The sequence below is a fragment of the Natrix helvetica genome (assembly GCF_964273705.1).
Source record: "Natrix helvetica genome assembly, chromosome: 4".
NCBI classification, from domain to species: domain Eukaryota; kingdom Metazoa; phylum Chordata; class Lepidosauria; order Squamata; family Natricidae; genus Natrix; species Natrix helvetica.
In genome coordinates, this window is record NC_138550.1 from 21,047,663 (window position 1) to 21,070,187 (window position 22,525).

General features: G+C 38.6%; 1 protein-coding gene across 2 annotated transcripts in view; it reads right to left on the reverse strand.

Annotated features, from left to right (window-relative positions):
• Positions 1-955: 955 nt before the first annotated feature.
• The window catches only part of ZDHHC20 (zDHHC palmitoyltransferase 20), a 66,777-nt gene continuing 45,207 nt past the window's right edge, over positions 956-22,525 (reverse strand). The window contains exons 8-13 of one of the 2 annotated variants that reach the window (XR_014175262.1): positions 15,834-15,966; positions 14,312-14,438; positions 11,172-11,261; positions 9,152-9,267; positions 6,169-6,256; positions 956-5,161 (exon numbers count right to left, since the gene is read on the reverse strand). Coding sequence is in view for 1 of the 2 variants with exons in the window: in XM_081951669.1 (XP_081807795.1) it covers positions 6,219-6,256; positions 9,152-9,267; positions 11,172-11,261; positions 14,312-14,438; positions 15,834-15,966 (504 nt within the window). In the remaining variant the exon portion in view is untranslated. The remainder of the gene's footprint in view (positions 5,162-6,168; positions 6,257-9,151; positions 9,268-11,171; positions 11,262-14,311; positions 14,439-15,833; positions 15,967-22,525) is intronic. The other variant, XM_081951669.1, reaches the window with a different exon arrangement.

Below are 22,525 nucleotides of genomic sequence, written 5' to 3' on the forward strand. Positions count from 1 at the left end.
GCTATTGGCTTCATAAATACATAAGGTTTTCTATTAAATTATGTATGCTTTTTTTCCCTTTCAGAGTTTAATGCTATTGTTATAAAAAGGATTTGAGGTCTTTGTCTCTTTTTTAATTTCTAAAAGCTGGCTTTGCCTCCTTGTATTTCCATTCCTCTTATCCCCTGGAAAAGAAAATCTCCTAAACCATGTATCTACCTATGCATTCAGAGGCAGAAACCACAAAGAACATTCTCATTTTATCCATTTTGCAGTTTATGGCAGTAGTTCTCAACCTGTGGTTTGCAATGTTATCAGGGGTGTGTGTGTGTGTCCGTGTCCATGAAGGCTTCAAGAAATGTTATAATTTAAATCTTCAGGGTTTGTGGCTACAAAACATATTTAAGAGGACGTGGGGTAAAGAAAGGGTTGGGAACCACTGGTATAAAATCAAGCTTCCAGATTGGAAGTACATTTTGATTTAGGAGTCACCCGATTGAAAGAGTTATTAATGAATGGCTAAAGCAAGGCTGGATAGTTGCCATTGGTATAGGCTCAGTAAACCTTTTATTTGGAAGACACTAATTTAGGGTATGTTAAAGCTGCCCTTGAAATGTTAGTAGCAGAAAAGACATCCAATTAATTTAAGATTTTAATCATCAGTTAATGAGTGTTGTCTTAACTGAATTAAGAAGTGGAAGATATTTGCTTTTAAAACTCCCCAGGCAGTGTATAAAAATGGCTGAGGGATTTTGTATTTCAATAGAGGCCAAATGCATTTTAATGCCTTTCCTCTTTTTTTATGTCCCTACTCATTTATGACAATGCAAAATAAATAACTGAAATCGAAATATAGCGGAAAGCCTGTTCCCAAGTTATTTATTTTCTTATGCATTCATTATGTCATAACACATTAATGTATCATCAATTTGGCAAAGAAGGGCTTAAAGATTATGCTTTTAAAAAACAGTTATAATTAAGACACGATCTGTATTTTGATATACAAAAGTCAAACATGGTTGAAAATTAATTACACTGGTGGAAAATATACATGAAGATATTACAAGGTGCAGTTAAAAATAGGAAAATTTCAGGCAAAGTGATCTCTCTTACATAGTTCATTTATAAAAGCCCATTTAAAAAGTATTTATTAAATTATTAGTGGTAATATGCTTTTTCTGTGCATAGGAATACTATCTGCAACATAAAGAACAGATGCATCATTCACATGTATCCTCTAAGTGTCCTTGTACCATTTTAGATTTGAATACTTGCAAGCCTACTACTACAACAGAGAGATCTATAAGTAAAATATCTGCATACATCTTTGTCATAACAACATTGCAATGTGTCTGATGTACCCACTGGTATATAACACAGGTTGCGGCAATTTTGGCCAAACTATGCTATTCTATTAATTTATACTAGGGAAAAATAAGACGTAGTGGAAAACACTTCCGTAATACCCTATATTATAGGGCCTATAATGTGCAGTCTTGAGCCATATAGTTGTCATGTTCACAAAATAAGAGCTTCCAAGTAAATATATTTAGGATTAAATTAAAAGACCACATTCCATAAAATGCTTTCTGAAGCTTTCCTAGTGTAATTTTAAGAATCCTGGCAGATACTAGGATTGCAATAGAATATAAGCTGTTTGATAGTTTATCAGTTCTTTGGTACCAGGAAACAAAAATGTTATCTCAACATATGATCAAAGTATGAGCCATTTAATTGCTGTTCAATCTTGCAAAAGATCTTTAGTAATTTATTTTGTAAACATGGAGTCTCATTCTATTAAAATTTTCAAGTATAATCTGGAAAATACACACTGGATTTTTAAGACTAACTGAAAACCTGCTTTTATAATACAGGTGTATAAGATACATTTTTGGTAGCTATGGTCTAAATGAAATTGTATACAGTATTGTAAATAGTGTCATTTAATTGCTTGGACCTTGTCACTACATTAATAGAAAATTACAAAAATAACAATTGCTAGACATTTCGCCAAGACAGGATGCCAGAGATCTGTTTAATCAAGTGCTGTTTTAAGCCTTTTCTATTAATTACAATTCCTTGGAATAAGAAATAATTACTAGAAAATACTTTTCTTATTTAAAACTGCAGCATAAAATCTAATTTATAATAGCAGCCAGTAAATCAAGTCTTACGTTTGTAGAACTAAACATAAATAATACCTGGGAAGGGACTTCCTAAGGCAACCAAGAATCTATGCTTACAATATGCAAGCTATAATTCCCCAAAAATGAATGTACATAAAATGTTTCTAATTATACCATTACACGTTCATTAGCAAAATGCTTTGATAAAGCATTTAAATAAAATCTACACATCTTCCAATACAATCAGCATGATATATCATACTCTTTGGTATAATTTCTTGAAATTAATAAGATTTCCTACTTGTTAGTTACAGTTCAGTACTATAAACACTTTTCTTTCTGACCCAACACATAGATCAGGGCTGTCAAACTTCTGGCCCGCAGGCAGAATGCATCATGCACTGGCCACGCCCATCCCCGGTTTAACGAAGGTCGTAGCAAGGAAAAAAGTCCCAATACGTCACATGCTGCGGTGACGATGTGAGTTTGACACCCCTAATATAGATGGTTTCACTAGTCACTTGGAATTTTTTCAATGGCTTAATGATTGCAAAATAATTTAAAGTACTAAATATTGCCAGCATAGTTTTAAATTTACCCTAATTATTACTAGAGATACTGTGTAGATGCCAAACAAATAAGTGCGAAGAGCTATCATTTCTATACCTACTTTACTCAGAGAACCCTGTTATCCATTCATTTTTACTGATGCATTTGAATTTTTATTTATCCTTTAAGACAATTTTTGCTATAGTCAAGTTTTTGGTGTAATGGTACATGGGAATGACTTTGGGAGTTGGGAAGAGCCAGAGCCAGGGAAATGGTTGGACAACAGGCAACTTAGCCTAAGGAATCTATGGGGGTATGGCAAACATCTCTGAAGGAACCATTCCTAGTTTCCTGGACCAAAAAGGCAACAGCAGAGACATATAATTTCAGAGCTGCAAGACAGCCTTACAAGATGGTCCAGAAAGGAAACACGCTCAAGATGAGCTCAATATAAACCTCACAAGGATGACATCAGCCTTGCAAAACATTTCTCCCTTGCCATCTTTAAGGTCCAAGAAACCATAGAAGGTCCCTTCTGAGACATCCGCATCCAAATGGCTTCCATGGCTTAAGTTGCTGTTATCCAACTCTTCCCCTGGCTATGGCTCTTCCCTGTCTTCCAAGATCCTTCTCACATATCATTACAATTAGATTGCAATAACTGATCTTTCCTACGTACCAAATAATTTAAAGGATAATATATTTGCTGTAACTTTTAGTTGTGGATTTGCGGAATTTGTACTGTGTTCTAGCAGTCTGACTTCCTCTTATCTTATCTAGATGAACCAGATTGCATTAATTCATAGCACCAAGCCACATTATCTGACTAAGAGGGTAATGAGACCTTGGGCCTAACTTACACTGTAAAGATAGGATGCAGCATTGAGTCACAAGAACTGCACTGTCTTTTATTTCTTCTCATTTTAAAAATTAATTTGGAAAAGCCACATTGATACATATAATTTGCATTTATTCTACCTCCTGTTGTTATAATAATATTAGTTTTTTTAAAAAAAGAATATCACTTGTACAGATACAACCAATTGCAATAGATTTAAAAATATATTTCTAAATGTGCCAACATGGTTAAAGGTCATAATAATGAGAACATTGGTGAATTATGGGAAAGGAAATGCAGGCATACAGTTCTTGTCAGAGTCCAGCATCCAGTGTCTTCCTACCCTCTAACACAGGGATGTCAAACTCCCGATCCGTGGGCTGGATGCGTCATGCGCTGGCCACGCCCATACCTGGTTTCGCGAGGGGGGGAAAAGTCCTGATATGCCACGTGATGCCGCTGTGATAACCTGAGTTTGACACCCCTGCTCTAACAGATTAATGTAATCATTTACCGTTGTACTGAAAGTATACATCAGTATTTATTGTTAAGGGATAGGCTTAGATCCAAGATCAAAGAGAGATAGAAAAGACGGGGAATCTTGAACAATGAAAGCAGATGGCTGTGAACAAGATCCCCTTTCTCCAGTTCCTTCCCTAGTTCACTCAAATGTTCCTAGTACAGAGGGTTATGAAATCCAATCCCTCAATAACACTTTCATGCCAGCTTATTTTCTATTTTAAAAAAGCAAGAACAGGAAGAAGAAGAATGGAATGATTTCTGTTCATGGCTGAATAACCTGCAGACTTCAGAAAGAATATATATATTGGGGATATCAGGCAAAAATGCTAACAAATAAAATCCGCAATTATTAAACATTCTAAAACGGGAAGGGTGAACATCACTTAGCCACATTTCCTAGAAATTAAAAATAATGACTAAAATTGCTCAGGAAAATAATTTTCTCAATTAGAGCTTCAAATGGCTAATGAGCTGAGTAAGAAACCTTGCTTCTCTAATACTGTACAGTATTGTAACAACACTATTGCAACAAATCAAGTCTGAAAGAAAAGGACTTTGATTATCAGAGAAAGTTAGAAAGTCATAGTTTTCGACTGGCTGCTTTACAACACCTGTACCATTACTACTGGTTAACTCATGTGGGTTATGGGGGGGGGGGGGAGGAAGTACCAAATATCAGTAGTCCACCAGATGATGATTGAGCCACATATAACTGTATTGTGGAATGTTAATGGTGAAATGCTATAGTAAACTATATGACTACCCTTTCCTACCGCACCTTTCTTCCACAGAACTGTTAGGAAAGTAATGATACCAGCATGGCATTGCTTCACAAATGAAGTTTGCAGAATCAAGTCACTGCCACAGTGCAGTTGGAATGCATAGTTTCTGCACTTCAGAGTCTTGCAGACTCTTGCAGGGCGTTTGAGAATGTGGCCCTTGCAATAGCTTATGTCCATGTTGCAAAAATGCACGTCACGAATCTTAAGGCATCAGACTTTCTGCACCGGAAGTGCTTATAAGCATCCACTGGATACCATCAACAATCTCATTTTCCGTGTCTTGTTAACATGCTGGAACTGTTCCATTGATTTATTGGTGTCTTCCTTAAAAAAATAATATCCAAGCACAAATGTATTGTAGAAATCTATTTGGAAAACAAACGGTAGTAAGTATTGCATTGAATACAGGTAAGTAAAGGCAAGTAAAAGACACTAATTCTGCACTGAAAATGGATTTCTCTGCTATGAATTGCTGTATGTAAGAAAAGCTTTCCAGAAAAGATACTAAAACACATATGACACCTGATTTATGCTTTGCTAAATCAGCTTTCTCTTGCCAAACTAATTTACAAATTATTCAGTGGTGGGATTCAACATTTTTTTACTACCAGTTCTGTGAGCGTGGCTTCGTGGGCATGGTGTGGCATTGTGGTCGTGGCAGACGAAGGCTACTGCAAAATCCCCATTCCTTCCCCACCCCACTAACTTGCTTTCCAGCTCAATCCTCCTGTTCAGGGCAACAACAACAAAAAGATCAGCTGGGAGACTGGGAGGCAATGGGGCCGGAGCCAGGGTATTTGCCTGTTCTCCAAACTACTCAAAATTTCCGCTACCGGTTCTCTATAACCTGTCAGAACTGGCTAAATACCACCTCAGAAATTATTATTATTTTTATACTGAAGAGGTTTCTACTCGGTCAATGCTTTGCAAAGCTTCCATCTTTGGAGTTCTTTTATCTGTTTTTTTTTATTTAGCCTGCAACTTCATGAAATCTATCTACTGTTTTTGGAAAAAAATCCGAAATGATGTTTAGTATCAATACTGGAAATCCCTTTTCTGTATTTCAGACAAAATTTGGATGTAAAGCAGCATTTGCCCTTATTTCATACACTTATAGTCATTTCTTTTGCAGAACAGAATTAAAACCTGCTAAATTTGGAAGCAGCTCAAATTAAATTAATGCTTAATATGGTAACCTTGTGGAATGAAGTGGTGAAAATAAGCTAATATAAAAAAATATATGCAAAGTAAGACAGAAAATATTTTATTATTAAGTGCTACTCAAGGTCACCCTATAGTGTGGCCCATGTTTTCTTTCCTGTTTACATAAAAGATTTTGGAAGCAAAGTCATATTGACTTTTCTGAATATACATTTTCTTACCATTTCTCCTTCTCTGAAAGAAATGGATTCTGAGATAAGATCAGCTCTCCAATGAAACTATAATATGTTTTTTTACACCTGAAAAAGAAGAAGAACCTGGTTTAGATGTTTTACACATCAGAAACAAAGGAGGGCGCAATTACTTCTTAGTTTGGAAGGGACCTTGGAGGTCTTCTAGTCCAGCCTCCTGCTCAATCAGGAGAACCTATAACATTTTAGATAAGTGACTGTCTAGACTCTTGTTAAAAACATCCAGTGATGGAGCGCCCATGATTTCTGGAGGCAAGGTGTTCCAATGGTTAATTGTCCTCACTGTTAGGAAGCTTCTCCTTAATTCCAAGTTGCTTTTCTCTTTGATTAGTTTCCAGCTATTGTTTCTTGTCCTGCCCTCTGGTGCTTTGGAGAATAATTTCACCCCCTCTTCATTGTGGCAGCCTCTCAAAGGCTAAAATACTGCTATCATGTCGCTCCTAATTCTTCTTTTCTTTAGACTCCTTCATGTTTTAGTCTCCAGGCCTTTGATCATCTTAGTTGATCTTCTCTGAACTTTTTCCAAAGTCTCTACATCCTTTTTGTAGTATGATGACCAAAATTGGTTGCAGTATTCCAGGTGTGGTCTTACTAGGGTTTTATAAAGTGGTACTAGTACTTCACACGAACTAGTTGTCTTTTGTTTGCTGATATTCACTGCCTCCTATGCCAGGTGTTTTAATTATTTTAATAGTGACTGTTTATGTTTTAAATAATGATTATTTTAATGTACTTATTGTTTTAATTGTAGCATTTTGCTGAGAATCTTTTTATGAAATGGGCGGCCATATAAATTTGACAAATCCTCTCCAGATATTTATTTTCCATAGGAATTGTGAAATCCTTCCCCAAGATGGCTGCTGCCCGGTAGGAAGAGTTTTATCATTTGCCGATGATCTGCTGTTTTTTGTTGCCAAAGTTAATTCTTTGGCAGTGTTGGTCCCCAGATTTAAATGGAGGCACTTAGGAATGACCCAAGATGACTTTTGGATGGCTGTGGAGCCACCTGGAAGGGGGGATCTTGAAAACTACAGTTCCCTATGGGAGCAGCCAGAAAGTCATTAGTATTTTATTGAACTTTTCCTATCAACAAACCATTCTGGAAAGCAAGCGTGGGTTTTAACTTCATTTTGCTTTGCTATTTTCATCTTTAAAAGGTAATTGGTTAGCCAAATGCTGAATTATTTCAACCCCTTGCTGGATTTTATCTGTTCTTTTTTGCTTTTTTCCTTTGATCTATTTGGCTGTTTTTATTAACTTCAGCTTTTCCATATGGAAACATGGCCTTACTTTGGATAGTGAAAGTGGTTTTATATTTTTATTGGACCTGATAACCCGGCATTGCCCAGGTATTTATTCATAGGGGGAAAATGTCCAGAACAAACGTAATTTCTGGATTTTCCCCCTTACCAGAGGGAGGCCCCTTGTGGAGTACTGTGAAGCATGGCAACTCCTCTGCACGTACAGTAGAAGCCATTTTACAAAAGTACAGTAGAAGCCATTTTAAGGCACAACAGGCTGTATCTTAACACAACACACAACCTGAGGTGTGTTAGGAGTGATATATATATATATATATATATATATATATATATATATATATATATATATATATATATATATATATATATATATATATATATATATATATATATATAGATTGATTCACTACATGGATTTTTAATTTTATCAATTTGCAAAAAGTTTGGAGTTTATTTTTCTTAATCCTTTTTAATTTTGGAACAAAATATCCAGAAGAACTCTTATCCACCACATTGAACAACAATGTATTGGACAACAGAAAAGGGAAGGAGGGTGATACTTGTCAGCATGCAATTCTTAGCCGAAAACTTTTTTAAATGGTTTGATGAACTCATAATGACTGTGGAAAACATTCAGAGGCAAGTGACTGTAAATAAATTAAACCCACAAAAGGAATGTAATTTCAAAGCAGTAGATTTGCTGGGAAGAAGTATGAACTCGGATTTAGAAATAACAGACTTGACTCCATATGCCTCCCTGAAGTTCAAGCCTGCACTTTTATAACAATAGAAAATGGTCTGGGTCAGCGGTGGGATTCACTTACCTTCCCTACCAGTTCGCAAATGTGAGCGCATGTGCCACGTCTGCGCATACACATTGCCTTCTATGCATGCACAGTGCTCAAGCATTATGTCAGGGCAGGTGGGTGGAGCCTCCCACAGCAGCCCCTACCGGTTCGCCCAAAATGGAGAGAAGCAGATGAATGCCACCTCTGGTCTGGATGGATAAGTTGTAAATTGGTCTTTTTAAAGTGGAATGAAGGCAGTTGGGGAATATATCACATTTAACTAGGGACCAATTTCATCTGAACTTTTTTGGGAGGACAAACTGACTTTGGAGATTGGATGTATTATATTTAATCAGTCAACAATTGAAAGGAGATGGTATTAGGAAACAAACATGGATATTTGATTCAGGATCAATCAGGGTTAATATTTGGAATAATTTGGGATAGTTACGAAGCCATAAATTTTCTACGAGTTTATTATCATATCAGTTCATTAACAGAGGTTTTTGGAATTTCAATTTTGTCTTTTATTATTACTGTTCTTCCTGTTAAGTATTTTTTAATTAATACTGCATACAGATAATAGGTTAACAACTTGTAAATAGAATTAGTAATTTTAAATTCTTTGGGCCTGTTTCACAAGGGGTGGGAAACAAATATTGTTGTATTAATCAACATTCAACTAAGGAGGACAATATGTGTATATGTGTTAGTCTTTTTTTAATGCACCTTTTTCTTTTTAAAGTCTTGCTTGTTCTCTTTTCTTTTTTTCTTTTTAATTTTTTGGGGTGATTGGTATGCTAACTTTTGTTGAATAAAATAAAAATAGATTTAGGGGAAAAAAATGAATTGTAAAATTCTGCCCTGTAACAAGCTGCCATAATTATGCATACCTGATTTAACAGTTTCATCTTCTGAACTGACCTCTACCCACTGGTTATCACCGGCGAGCAGTCGATTTTGAGATTCGCTGAGTGGCCTAGTAGGAAATGGCTGACTAGTAGAAGAGCTGAAAAGTAAAATTTCTGTTAGAGAGAATGGATTCCCACAAAGGTTCACTCTTGCAATTCTTCATAAAATATGTTTAGAACTACACCTCTGTTGCTTCTAATTATCTACTCCTATAGTCCAACAGATGTAAGCTGCAAGCCTTCAATGATTTTAGATTTTTCTAAATCTAATCTAATGATCGTTCAGATTTTCAAAGCTTAGATTTGTAGCCCTAACTACTGTATAACATTCATGTTTAGCCGAAAGAAAAACAACTCTAAATTTATAAGAAAGTCCCACAAACAAGATTAGATTTTTTTTTTAAAAAAATCATAAATATAATACTCAGACGCCTATCAGGGATATTTTAATTTGGGTACTGATTGGACTCATTGGCTTATATGCTACTTTCAAAATTTGAAAGACACAGCTAGAAACCTTTTGTTTCTAATTTCTCCATTTGTACATCAAAAACAGATGGCAAGAATCCAATCTAGGCTCAGCAAACTTCACAGAACAGAAATACAAAGTCACGGAAAAGTAGTCCTAAAGTTTGTCTGCACATTTTCAGTTAAAACAATTTAACTGAATAAGAGTTTTCAATACACATCCCCTATTTATTTCATCTGCCAGAATCAGCAAGAAATTAATGTACAATTATAATAAAAATAAAAATGAAGCTTAAAAAACAACAACAAAAAAGGGAATGCAAACCAAAGAACCAAATTGATGTATCCCATATAGTGTTAGCCTAGTGTGTAACCCAGTAATGTGACTGGCTAGATTAATTCTATTTCATTGTAAGCTTACTGTAATAGGACTTGGCAAGTTTGAAAGTACAACTTTCATTTGCATTTACAACCCAAGAAACAAGGGAGTGTCCCTTCTAAGACATTTACCACACCCACATTCCTTTTGTGGACTTAGCTGCCTCTTGTCTGACCATTCCTCTTGGTGTGGCTCTTCACTCTGCCTCCCAAAGCCATTAAACCAGGGGTGGGAGTCCGACGGTTCAGACCTGTTTGGGTGAACCGGATGCTAATTTTACATCTGGTTCACTGAACTGGTAGTTGAAAGGACTGGCTGGCCCCACCCACCCCACCCCTCCTAGGAGTCTCAATGAGGCCCATTTTTGATTCCAGGCAAGTTCAGGGCCCATGCGGAGGCTCTGGGAGGGCAAAAAAACGGGCCTCCCGGAAGTGGGCTTGTTTCCAGCCTCCGGAGCCTGGGGGAGGAAGTTTTTGCCTTCCCGGAGGCTCGAGGAAAGCCTTCGGAGCCTGGGGAGGGCAAAAAACAGGTCTCCCGGAAGTCCGGAAATGAGTCCATTTCCGGCCTCCGGAGCTTGGAGGAGGCTGTTTACACTCTCCTGGAGGCTCGAGGAAAGCTTCCGGAGCCTAGGGAGGGTAAAAATACACCCCCCACACACACTGTGGTGGAGGAGACCAAGTAGGCCACACCCACCATGGCCATGCTCATGGCCTATCCCGTATTCTTATCAACTCTGGTTTCGTTTCTATGATCAATCTTACTGGTTTGTCATCAAAAAACTGGAAGAGTGGTTTCCCTCTGCAGAAACCCACACCAGAATCCTTATTAGCTCTGTGTCTGAAGAGACTGGGATTCCCAAATCAGATTTTTTCTCTCTGCTCTAGAATAAGAAACTTCGCAATCAGTCCAATATACCGTTTCAGACACAGGGATGATGATGGGCAAGCAAACTGAAAGTTCCATGCCAGGCTTCTTCATATGTGTTACATTATCCATTCATTCTCTCATCAATGCTCATTGCAATTAGGCTTAAAACTATCTGGGAAATGAATTCTTGTCTCTGATTATCTGCTGATGAGATAAAAGTGGTCCCCTGTGTGTAAGAACGTGCAGTAACAGACCTCTGTGTACCTATGTAGAAAGCATTGTATGCACCTTTTAACAGTTTCATTTTGGCTTGAGACAGCGAGCTGCTCGGGATCCATAATCACCAGGCGTGTTGGAAAGCTGCAACCATCTCCTAAGCTGCACAGTACAATAAATAAGACAGAAGAAGTATTTCATTAGTCTGCTGAATACACACAACAGAAACATCTATACAATTTATGCTTTTAAACATCACATTATGTGGAAGAGGGGTACATAGGCCATGAACATAACATATTCAGCACCAAGTATTGTACCTGTGGCAAGAAAAAGCTTATTGTAGCTTCATGTAGCTTTCAGAGAACATTGACAATTATTTGACATTAATAATTTGTCTGCAAATGTCAAAAGATGTCATCTAAAAAAAATTAAACGTTCATAAGCTGCTTTTCAGATCAGGAACGTCTGAACAGTATGTTCTTGCAATCTTTATCAGTATATTCCTGGTGCAGTCTAAGTAATTCCAGAGTAAACTGTACTCTTGCTTCACTTTTTGGGCCAAACAATTCTGAACCATTTACAATTTTTAATAAAGGCCTTTAGATATTGCTAAATAAATCATTCCTGGAAGCAATATGGACATTAGGAATTCAAAATTATTTGATGGTGCATTGTCGATAAAAAAAAATGTAACTGGCTAATTGGACTGCTGACTTCATCAAGTATTATAGGACTATTTGTAATGGCAATTACAAAAAGGCAGTATATGTAATAAACACCTTTTGAATTTATTGGTCTACATGCATTAGTAGCAACTAAAGTGCCTACATTATTGTCAGTACTTTGTATGATTAAAAGATGAGACTAATTCAGCAAAAAGTGTGTTTAATGCACTACATCGACCATGGTATCCTGCTGCGCCGGCTGGAGGGGTTGGGGGTCCGGGGCACCGTTTTGCGGTGGTTCGGCTCCTACCTTTCTGGCCGGACGCAGCGTGTGTTGGCAGGGGAGGAGAGGTCGACCCTACGCCCCCTTACTTGTGGGGTGCCACAGGGGTCGGTCCTCTCGCCACTCCTGTTCAACACATATATGAAGCCGCTGGGTGAGATCATCCGTGGTTTCGGGGTGGGATACCATCTGTACGCTGATGATACTCAGCTGTACTTTTCCACCCCGAACCACCCCAACGAGGCCATCGAAGTGATGTCCCGGTGTGTGGAAGCCGTACGGATCTGGATGGATGACAACCGACTCAAACTCAACCCCTCCAAGATAGAGTGGCTGTGGGTACCGGCTCCCCGGTTCAGCCAATTAATTCCATCATTGGCCATCGGGGGCATTCAACTTGCCCCCGTGGAGCGGGCGCGCAATTTGGGCGTCCTCCTGGATGCCCGGCTGTCCATGGATGACCATGTGACAGCCGTGGCAAGGGGGGCGTTCCACCAGGTTCGCCTGGTGCGCCAATTGCGCCCCCTACTGGACCGGGACGCCTTACGCACAGTCACTCATGCGCTGGTGACGTCTCGCTTGGACTACTGTAACGCTCTCTACATGGGGCTTCCCTTGAAATGCACCCGGAGGCTACAGTTGGTCCAGAACGCAGCCGCGCAGGTAATTATGGGGAGTACTAGGTACTCCCATGTGACACCATTCCTGCGCGAGCTGCACTGGCTTCCTGTGGTCTATCGGGTGCGTTTCAAGGTTTTGATAACAATCTTTAAAGCGCTCCATGGCTTAGGACCTAGTTACTTGCGGGATCGTATTCTGCCCCATACATCCCTGCGACCAATACGCTCGCACAGAGAGGGCCTCCTCCAGGTGCCGTCCACCAGACAGTGTCGAGGGGCGGCGCCTAGGAGTAGAGCCTTCTCTGTGGCGGGCCCAGCCCTGTGGAATGACCTCCCCCCGGATATTAGGAATACCTCTGACCTCCGCTCCTTTCGTGTAAAGCTCAAGACCCACCTTTTTCAAGTTGCTGGCCTGGCTCAACTTTGATCCAACTATATCGCTCCTGACGGGTTTTTTATTTGGGGTATTTTAATTGCATTCAATTTATTTAGGGGTTTTTAAACATTGTGTTTTTACTTGTTTTTATCTATCAGTTCACCTCCTCCTTGTATATGTCGTATATATGTCTTGGTATATGTTTTGTTATATGTATGTCGATATATTTATTTCCTATGTTTTGTTGTACGCCGCCCTGAGTCCATCGGGAGAGGGTGCGGCTAAGAAATAAATATTTATTATTATTATTATTATTACTCAGAACATTTAAGAAGTGGATGTTGATTTCACTAAGCACTAAGTATAATACAGGCAGTCCTCAGGTTATGACTGCAATTGGAACAAGAATGTGTGTTGCTTTACTGATACAGTTGTAAAGTGTGATGTCATATGATCACATTGCCTATCAACAGCAATCTGTGTGGGTTGAAAGAGATGATATATAGGGGACTGTGGGTGGGCGCTCTGAAGTGCAGGGAGGTGTGTGGTGATGAGCAAAAGACACCCCAGAATGTGGTTGTGCAGTTGCAGAGGGAGTGGGCCCCCCAAAAGCAGGTGCTACTGAATGCAGGAGGGTAGATGAGTTAACATTATAGTGCACGGCTGTCAAACTCGCAGCCCGCAGGACAGATGCGTCACGTGCTGGCCACGCCCACGCCCAGTTTAGCATAAGGGGGAAAAAGTCCTGATAAGTCAGGTGACACTGCCGTGATGACGCGAGTTTGACACCCCTGCTATAGGGTATATTAGAAGCAGGAGGATCTTCCAACTTCCTGCCTATTTCTCCAATGACTATTTTTGTGAGAAGCTGACAGGAAATGTAGGAAATTGAGATCACCTGACACATTGTAATCAGAAGCCAGGTATTGAATATGTGGATTGTGATCATGTGACCACAGGGATGCTACACTGGCTGCATGGTTGCAGTAAATCCCCTTCATTCAGTGCTGTCATAATTTTGAATGGTCACTGAACAAGTGGCCCTAATTCAAGGATTACCTGTATGGCTAAGAGTAATCATAAGGTACCATTTTGGTTTAATATTAGTGTGTTAATTTAGAATGCTATATCAATTTTTAATTCTGGTCCCAGACCAGAATATAGTATATAGTGGTGTTAGATGAATATCATTTAAAGATTTATATACGTCTGAACTCTATACCCAAAGTTTAGAATTTATAACTAAAATATATAAATGACAGTACCTTGTAAAAATAGGGAGCAACCAGTATTTCTTTTCATCTCCAAAAACTTCTCTTAGGTTTTTTTGACATCCAAGAGAGAAGCCATTTTTGTCAGGTCCATTTCGAAACATTGGTGCCCGAAAAGCTTCTATCTCACACATAAAGAAAGGAAAACAAATTAATCAATTTAGGACAGTGAGAAAGTCTTCCGTGGCGGAATATTAAGAATAACAGTATAAAGCATCTCTTAGATTGAGTCATCTCTCATGAAAATACTGTCTCCTGCAAGGCTATAAAACATGTTACAGCTGTTAAACTACATTTGAGAAAAAAAACTGTTTCAGATACAAATCTACAGCATCAGTTTTATTTCGTTTGATCAGACCATTATAATTTTAAAAAAAAACATCAAGAGAAAAAAACAATACTTTAGAACACTATCATTTGTCTAGCTAAACAGGATTGTGCAATATTTATTTTGGTCAGCAATTAAAAAAACACAATTTTCCTTCCAAACCCTTTACAATTATAAATATTAATTTCTGGATACAGAATAAGCTACTTTGCTGTAATTTCCATTTTGTGTAAACTAGAAGCATGCATGGTTAAGGTCAGAATATACAGAAATACTTATTCATTCCCCTTTAAATAGGCAATGGGTGTATAGTCCATAACAAAGTGATTGTGGCCTGGCATCAAAGTGATTGGGGCCTGGGAGATTTTTTTTTTCAATCTCCCGAAACGTTTCTGTAGCCAGAAATAACTCCTATCATCATTCCCATTTCATTTATTCATTTTCTTAGCTATGTTAAGTTTAGTTTGATAAGAAAAGAAACAGAAATCTGACCTTTGCTGATACAAGATTGTAAGTCTAAAGACACTTTAGAGGTGCTTACAAAAGGACACAAGGAGAGAAGCAACCTAGAACTAAGGAAAAATTTCCTGAGAGTTAGAACAATTAATCCAGTGGAACAACTTGCCTCCAGAAGTTGTAAATGCTCCAACACTGGAAGGTTTTTAAGAAGAGATTGGATAACCATTTGTCTGAAATGGTAAAGGGTTTCCTGCCTAAGTATGGGGTTAGACTAGAACAGTGGTTCTCAACCTATGGGTCGGGACCCCTTTGGGGTCGAACAGCCCTTTCATAGGGGTCGCCCAAGACCATAGGAAAACACCTATTTTCGATGGTCTTAAGAACCGAGACACCAATTTTATGGTTGGGGGTCCCCACAACATGAGGAACTGTATTAAAGGGTCGCAGCATTGGGAAGGTTGAGAACCACTGGACTAGAAGATCTACAAGGTCTCTTCCAACTTTATTATTCTATTCTGTTCTGTTCTCTTGAGCCTAATTATATGCAAATATGATCAGATATTAAATTTACAGGGTAATCTTGGGTCAGATACAACTTAACATAGACACAGCTTACAGAATTATTGTGAGAATGAGTTGGGAGAACCTGGAGCTGCTAGGTCAATGGATGGGGTAGGAACTAAAGAATAACAGAAATAGTAAGAATAATAATCCCTGTAATTTACTAACCAATTGTTGATCTGTTTTTACCAACTAGCCAGCAGTGGTAACTAAACAATGACAGTATGCTGATGAAGAACATGGCAGCCACAAAGAATAGAAAAAGTACATGGAATTTTGCACGGGTGTCTGGAAGTTCATTCTGAGAAGAAAAAGAAAAGAACTGTATTAATGCATTTTCATCCATTTTCTGTTCAAATGCTATTTTCTTATAACTATTTTATTCCGAATTAAAATAAACAACATGAATTCATGTACAGCAACTAACATTTATATGTGACTTTGACAACACACAGTGTATTTCTTTATGGTCATACTTTCACAACTAACAGACAAAAGTCACTGAACTGGAAAGGTTAACAACTGACTGCCAGCCAGTCAAGTCAGGAGGAAAAGAAATATTGTTCAAATTCATTTGGTTAAATTAGACGTTAAGGAAGGATAGAAGAGCTGACAAATTTGGCACAATGGAATAACTAATGATTTGCAAGGGAATAGTTGTTGCACTGGTTGAAGTAAGAAAGATTTAAGCAATGTTTTCATTAAGGAAGAAAATAATGATAATATAAATGATGCATTAAAAAAATTTAAGGAAACGTCTTGAAAATACAAGATTTTAAGGGAGGAATTCTTTGAATCATCAGAAGACTTTTCAGGATTTTCTCCACTAAGGGAAAAAGCAACTCTATCTATACAAGAGAAGGCTGACTTTCAGATTGTATTTCCACCAATAGATATGGAAACCTCTGTAGTTGATATTTAGCAGGGGCAGTGATCTGAGAAAAAAAAAAATCTTGGAATCTGCAGAACTCATGGTATTTCCAATCCCAACACACTCCAAACCATGTCTATTTCAGCTGATGTTGATTAATGCCTTTTCTTGAAATCAATTTAAAGATTACTTTGGTGTTAAGAAAATGGCTGTGTATTAGGTGCAGACAAGCAACACTGCAGCCTTCTCCCAATATAATCTTGAGAGAGAATCAGAGAAGGATTAATCCATAGGCTAATTAAATTAACTCAAAGAAGGAAGTATTCCACTTTGTTTTTCTCTTAACTGGAACAGATGTGTCAGCGGTGGGATTTACTTACCTTCCCTACCGGTTCGCAAATGTGAGCGCGCGCTGTGCATGTGCAGTGCTCACGCATTATGTCAGGGCAGGTGGGAGGAGCCGCAGCCGCCGCTAGTGGTTCGCCTGAACTGGAGAGAACTGGCTGAATACCACCTCTGATGTGTGTGTGTGATATAATAGCAATAGCACTTAGACTTATATACTGCTTCACGGTGCTTTTACAGCCCTCCGCAAAGGGTTTACAGAGTCAGCCTATTGCCCCCAAAAATCTGGGTCCTCATTTTACCCACCTCGGAAGGATGGAAGGTTGAGTCAACTTTGAGCCTGGTAAGATTTGAACTACCAAATTGCAGTCCAGTAGTCAGCAAAAGTAGCCTGCAGTATTGCACTCTAATCACTGTACCACCACGGCTCACGTTGATAATTTTTATTTACTGTCTTACTACTATTTTTTAAAAAAAATATGTTAACCGTATATTCTTGAGTGATATGGATTAGACACTTTAAGGGATACACAAATGTTTTAAATCCACAATTGTATATTTTTGACTATCAATGAGGGAATTAAGCCAACTTTTTCCACTTACAGCCTACACAAGAACAACAGTTACTAAAAGAAGGAGCCCACAAAGCACTGTCCACAAAGAAGGGGAACAAAAGGCTACTGATTTTTTTGGGGGGGGTGCTGCCCTTCTTCCCCAAAATAAAGTGACTTCAGAAAGCATAAGTTTATTTCTGTTCAGTGAAGACTCTTTTGGCAGTGAACAAAGAGCTCAAGGAATCTGATATTAATGGTTCAGGAAGGGCATAATCTAGGCTGGAAGAACAAGACCAAATTTCTAACAGGTTTTCCTCACCATGTAGGCATTTTAAAGTTCAAGGGAGGAAGACCTTCCTTTCTTCTCTTTGTAATGATTATTTTTCTGTGGGTGCAGGGAGAAATGGGAAGAGAATTAAACTGTGAGGAAAACACCCCGAGATTCTGAAATAGTATGGCTCTGGATCACATCCTCTGAAGACATACGTAGCAGTAGCCTAACCAGAATCATCTCACTTATTTGCAGAAGCATTTTGCAAAGATTTTGAGGGTTTAAATCAGGACTGTCAAACTGGCGGGCCGTGGGCCGGATGCGCAGACCACACCTGCCCTGGCTCTGCAAAGGCAAAAAACATTGCGATATGTCACGGTACATCACATGACACGATCGAGCGTGACAGCCGTGGTTTAAACTATTTAAACAAGATTATACCTCATACATTTCCAAACAGCTTTGTATTGTAATGGAGTACACGATACGCAGGAGAAAGAAAAAGAGAATTCTTTATATATAGTCTCCCTTTATTTATTTATCAGCACAAATGTAACAAGGGAACATAAAAAAATGGCTTTCTGCCTGGATGGCTCCTAGGGTGAGTCGATAGACAGAAAAGGGAAGCAGTATGCTCCCTCCCATATTTGGGCATACCAGGGGTTGTGACACAATATATATATATATTGTGTCACAACCCCTGCTATGCCCAAATATGGGAGGGAGCATACTGCTTCCCTTTTCTGTCTATATATATATATTCCATATACTGAAGATTCGTATGTAGAGAAAAAAGTTTAGTATTTTATTAATGCAGCACAATTTTTAGGTGCTCAAATTGCTAAATACCTTATTAAACAATTAATAGCTTCATATTAAGAATTGAGAAGCATATTCCTTTTAAACAATGACAATACAACGGGGAACTGAAATCGCTTCTTTATTAATAAAATATAGATAACATTAACATCCATTTAATTTTCTGTCAGTATATGCTATGCTTCAGAGCACCAATTTCTCCCTCAGGCATTAAATAAAATCCATATTGCTAATTATAAAAAAAACTAGAAATATTGTATAATAATATTGTAACCTACTATGAGAAATAAATGTACAAAATAACATACTAGCAGAGACTACTGCTTAAATTGCATTTTACCTTTGGACAATTCTCAGCAGATTTCCTGCGGCAAAGCTTTGTGCAAATAAAGACAATATTAAAAGGCTATAACCCCTTAAGACTAGTGTTTAGAAACAAGTAAAAATGATGTTAGGAAATTGATGGTCTTTGCGTGCACAAGGTGTAAAGCGTGCAGTATTCAATGTCAAGAGGCCACCAGTTTACATTCACTGAATGAATATGTGAAGATGAACTTGTGTTTGCATAATGAGATAAAGGAGTCACTGATTTTAATGGTGTACATTCAAGGCACACCATTAAAATGAAGAGATCTAGTCATTGCTCTCTCTAATTTTCATTATCAGAAGCCCAACTTGGAACCATCTCTACAATAGAAATCAACTAAGAAACTTACTGGTAAGTTCTGTCTACATTCATCATAATTTGAACTAAAATTTGTTACCCAATTATGAATCAAAGCATTTTGACAGTATGATTTATTATTTGATTTCTCTGATTCCTTAATCCAAATTGTCCCTGTACTTCTTCATCTCCTGGAAGAATGTTTAGGAAAAGTATTAACACAGGCAAAAGACACACGCTCTGTCCAGCTTCTCCACCTGGTAATCTTAGTTGCCAACTCCAGTTCAAAACAGGTTTGCAAATTCCTTCCTGCTTATATGATCAACATGTACAATAAAATACATATACAAAACCTTTTTAAATGTGTGCATATTAGCTGGAAATAATATTCCAACAAAAAGCCATATTAAAAAAGATTAATAACCTGAACAGGCATGAACATGCAGAAGACTATCAGGGTGCATCCATAAACATCAACTAGGAATCAGAAGACATGAGGAAAACACCTTATTCTCTCAATATGGATATATTCAACCATAGTTTCAACTGCGGAAAATGCTAGGGAATGTCTCAAAGCATGACATTCAGACAAATTAGCCATAAATAGATACACTATATTGCCAAAAGTATTCGCTCACCCATCCAAATAATCAGAATCAGGTGTTCCAATCCCTTCCAGAGCCACAGGTGTATAAAATCAAGTACCTAGGCATGCAGACTGTTTTGACAAACCTTTGTTTAAAGAATGTGTCGCTCTCAGGAGCTCAGTGAATTCCAGCGTAGAACTGTGATAGGATGCTAACTGTGCAACAAATCCACTCGTGAAATTTCCTCGCTCCTAAATATTCCACAGTCAACTGTCAGCTGTATTATAAGAACCTGGAAGTGTTTGGGAATGACAACTCAGCCATGAAGTGGTAGGCCACGTAAACTGATGGAGGGGGGTCAGCGGATGCTGAGGCGCATAGTGCAAAGAGGTCGCCAACTTTCTGCAGAGTCAATCGCTACAGACCTCCAAACGTCATGTGGCCTTCTGATTAGCTCCAGAACAGTGCACAGAGAGCTTCATGGAATGGATTTCCATGGCCGAGCAGCTGCATCCAAGCCATACATCACCAAGTGCAATGCAAAGCATCAGATGCAGTGTGTAAAGCACGCCGCCACTGGACTCTAGAGCAGTGGAGACGCGTTCTCTGGAGTGACGAATCACGCTTCTCCATCTGGCAATCTGATGAATGAGTCTGGGTTTGGCGGGTGCCAAAAGAACGGTATTTGTCTGACTGCATTGTGCCAAGTGTAAAGTTTGGTGGAGGGGGGATTATGGTGTGGGGTTGTTTTTCAGGAGCTGGGCTTGGCTCCTTAGTTCCAGTGAAAGGAACTCTGAATGCTTCAGCATACCAAGACATTTTGGACAATTTCATGCTCCCAACTTTGTGGGAACAGTTTGGAGCTGGCCCCTTCCTCTTCCAACATGACTGTGCACCAGTGCACAAAGCAAGGTCCATAAAGACACGGATGACAGAGTCTGGTGTGGATGAACTTAACTGGCCTGCACAGAGTCCTGACCTCAACCCGATAGAACACCTTTGGGATGAATTAGAGTGGAGACTGAGAGCCAGGCCTTCTCGTCCAACATCAGTGTGTGACCTCACAAATGCGCTTCTGAAAGAATGGTCACAAATCCCCATAAACACACTCCTAAACCTTGTGGACAGCCTTCCCGGAAGAGTTGAAGCTGCAAAGGGTGGACGTCATACTGAACCCTATGGATTAGGAAAGGGATGTCACATACAGTAAGTTCATATGCAAGTAAAGGCAGGTGAGCGAATACTTTTGCCAATATAGTGTACATAGAGATTACACATCATTCAAAAAAGTCCATAAAACATTAAAAAAAACAAAACAAAAACAAGAGTACATTCTCTCCAGCAGCCAATATCCAGAATAAGCAAAGATCAGACAAAAAAAAAAAATCAAGACAAAAACAATATCCAAATCAAGGAACTACCAAAGAGAAAACCATATCCCTACCAACACTGATAGGGCAAGCTACTATATATATAAACAGACAGCAAACCCAATTAACTCCCTGTTAATGATGTTACCTATTCAGATAACTAAATAGCTGCAAGCAAACAACCAAACTCAGAGACTACTAGGACTTCACACATGAATTAATATTTGAGTAAGTTATATTGAAATGCTGAAATGTACCATTTGACAAACAGAGCAAATTAGGAATATTTTTTGGAAAAACAAATCATGGAAACAAGTCTCAGACACACACACACACACACACACTCTCCTAGGGATTATTCAAAAACTCACTTTAGAAAATGAACTGAGCTCTAAGAGGAAGATGGAGGGTCTCTAAATATGGTAAATTAGCTGATAACCCGGAGTTGTACAGGTATTTATTTATAGGGGGGAAATGTCCAAACCAAATGTAATTTCTAATGTTGGATTTTCCCCCTTACCAGAGGAAGCCCCTTGTGGAGTATTGTCGTTACCATGGCAACTCCACTGCGCTGTATAGTAGAAGCCATTTACTGGCACTACAGTAGAAGCCATTTGAAGGCACAACAGGCTGTATCGTAACAGAACACACACCCCGAGGGGTGTCTTACCCCCACAGTATTTGTTTCCAGAGAGTCAGTCATTTGTGTACCAAGTTTGGTTGAAATTGCTTGAGGCGTTCCATTTTTATATATATAGATAAATAAATTGGATTTCCTATACAGATGAATGCAAGCTAACACATATTCTCTCTCCCAATCCCCATCTCAATCTTTTCTCCTTCTGAAGAAAAAAAGAATTCTAATGATATAATTACATTGGAACGGAACAAAAAAGCAAAAAAGCAGCAAAATTGGGTGAAGATAAGGCAAAGAGATGAACTCCTGTTTAGGTGTCACAAAAGGCTTAAAATTCACAAGGCAACAGACCTTCAGATAACTATCATGGTTCAGGATAATCTTCAAAGGCATTGGTGCTTTGCCACAATCTCTGCAGCCATTTTCACTTCTTGGTTATGCCTTTAGTTTCAACTGTTTTTATATATTTTTCAATGAATAGCCAGAAACGTCTCCAGGGACATCAGCTGATTAGTAAATTGGAAACTTCCTTAGCTTTATTGCTGAGGTTCTGTATACTTGTTCCAATGAGGCTAAGCCTGTAAATGATGCTCCAGGTGGCTCAAATGCTGTCTTCTACAGTTTTCCCTTGATGGTTAAGTGTGCAAAGTGGGGACAGACAGATTGGGGGGGGGGGGGGGGGGAGCAGGTACTATCAGAAAAAGTTGTCCCCTAAAACAGATAATACCCATTCCCCTATTTA